Below are 1,210 nucleotides of genomic sequence, written 5' to 3' on the forward strand. Positions count from 1 at the left end.
GGGCTCGGGGACATGGGGCTGCGGTGAGCAGGGGTGACACCGGGATGTGTCCCCACAGGGGTGCCACCACGGGCGGTGGTCCAGGGGGGGACGCTGCGTTTCAACGCCGTGGAGCCCGCCGACGAGGGGCACTACGCGTGCCGGGCACGCAGCAGCGCTGGGCAGCACATGGCACGGGCCTTCCTCCACGTGCAAGGTGGGCCGCGTCTCCCTCATCCCGGTCATCCCTGTTGTCCCCATCGTGTCCATCATCTCCCATTGTCCCTGTCATCCTTTTGTCCCCATCGCTATTGTCCTCGTCATCCTCGTCATTCTTGTCATTCCCATCACCATTGTCATCTGTGTCACCCCTATTACCCCTATCATCCCCATCACCCTTCTTGTCCCCATCACCCTCGTGACCTCCCATTGTTTCCATCATCCCCATCATCCTTCTCCATCATCCGTTGTCCCCATCGTCCCCATCACTCTCATCATCTTTTTTGCCCCATCATCGCTGTCCCCATCATCCTTGTCATCTCTTATCATCCATCTTCCTCATGCCATCATCTCTTGGCCCCCATTGTCCCCATCATCCCCCTCATCTTTGTCACCACCGTTGTCTCTGTCACCTTCCGTCATCCATATCACCCTCACTGTCAACACCATCCCTGTCACCCCAGTCATCTCCATCAGCCCATTTTCCCCATCATTCCCATCACCTGCATCACTCATGTCACCTCCATTGTCCCCATCGCTTCCATCATCCACATCACTCCCATTGTCCCCATCTCCTCCATCATCCCCATCACCTCCATCATCCCCATCATCCCCATCACCTTCATTGTCCCCATCTACTCCATCGTCCCCATTGCCTCCATCATCCACATCACCCGCATTGTCCCCATCTCCTCCATCATCCACATCTTCTCCATCGTCCCCATCTCTTCCATCGGGACCATTGCCCTCACCCCCCAGTGCCACCCTGACCCCCCTCTCTTCCCTCAGCGGCCGACACGCCCCGGGTGCAGGTGAGCCCGGAGCGGACGGAGGTGCAGGAGGGCTCCACAGTGCGACTGTACTGCCGGGTTGCGGGGACACCCACGGCCACCATCACCTGGGAGAAGCAGGGGGGCACCTTACCACCACAGGTGAGCCGGGCGCTGGCACCCTTGGGTGCTCCTGGGGCAGGCAGGGGGGAGTGGGCACACCACTCACACCCACCCTCACG

At 60.1% G+C, this 1,210-nt stretch overlaps 1 protein-coding gene across 1 annotated transcript; it reads left to right on the top strand.

The window, feature by feature from the left end:
- Positions 1 to 712: 712 nt before the first annotated feature.
- On the top strand, positions 713 to 1,130 carry LOC103779438 (merozoite surface protein CMZ-8-like; the record flags this gene model as incomplete). Its single annotated transcript, XM_008947063.1, has 2 exons — positions 713 to 874; positions 1,011 to 1,130. Coding segments are annotated over exons 1-2 (282 nt in total), but the record flags the coding sequence as incomplete, so codon positions are not given.
- Positions 1,131 to 1,210: the final 80 nt, after the last annotated feature.

This window comes from Merops nubicus, unplaced genomic scaffold, assembly GCF_000691845.1.
Source record: "Merops nubicus isolate BGI_N331 unplaced genomic scaffold, ASM69184v1 scaffold50759, whole genome shotgun sequence".
Classification (NCBI taxonomy): domain Eukaryota; kingdom Metazoa; phylum Chordata; class Aves; order Coraciiformes; family Meropidae; genus Merops; species Merops nubicus.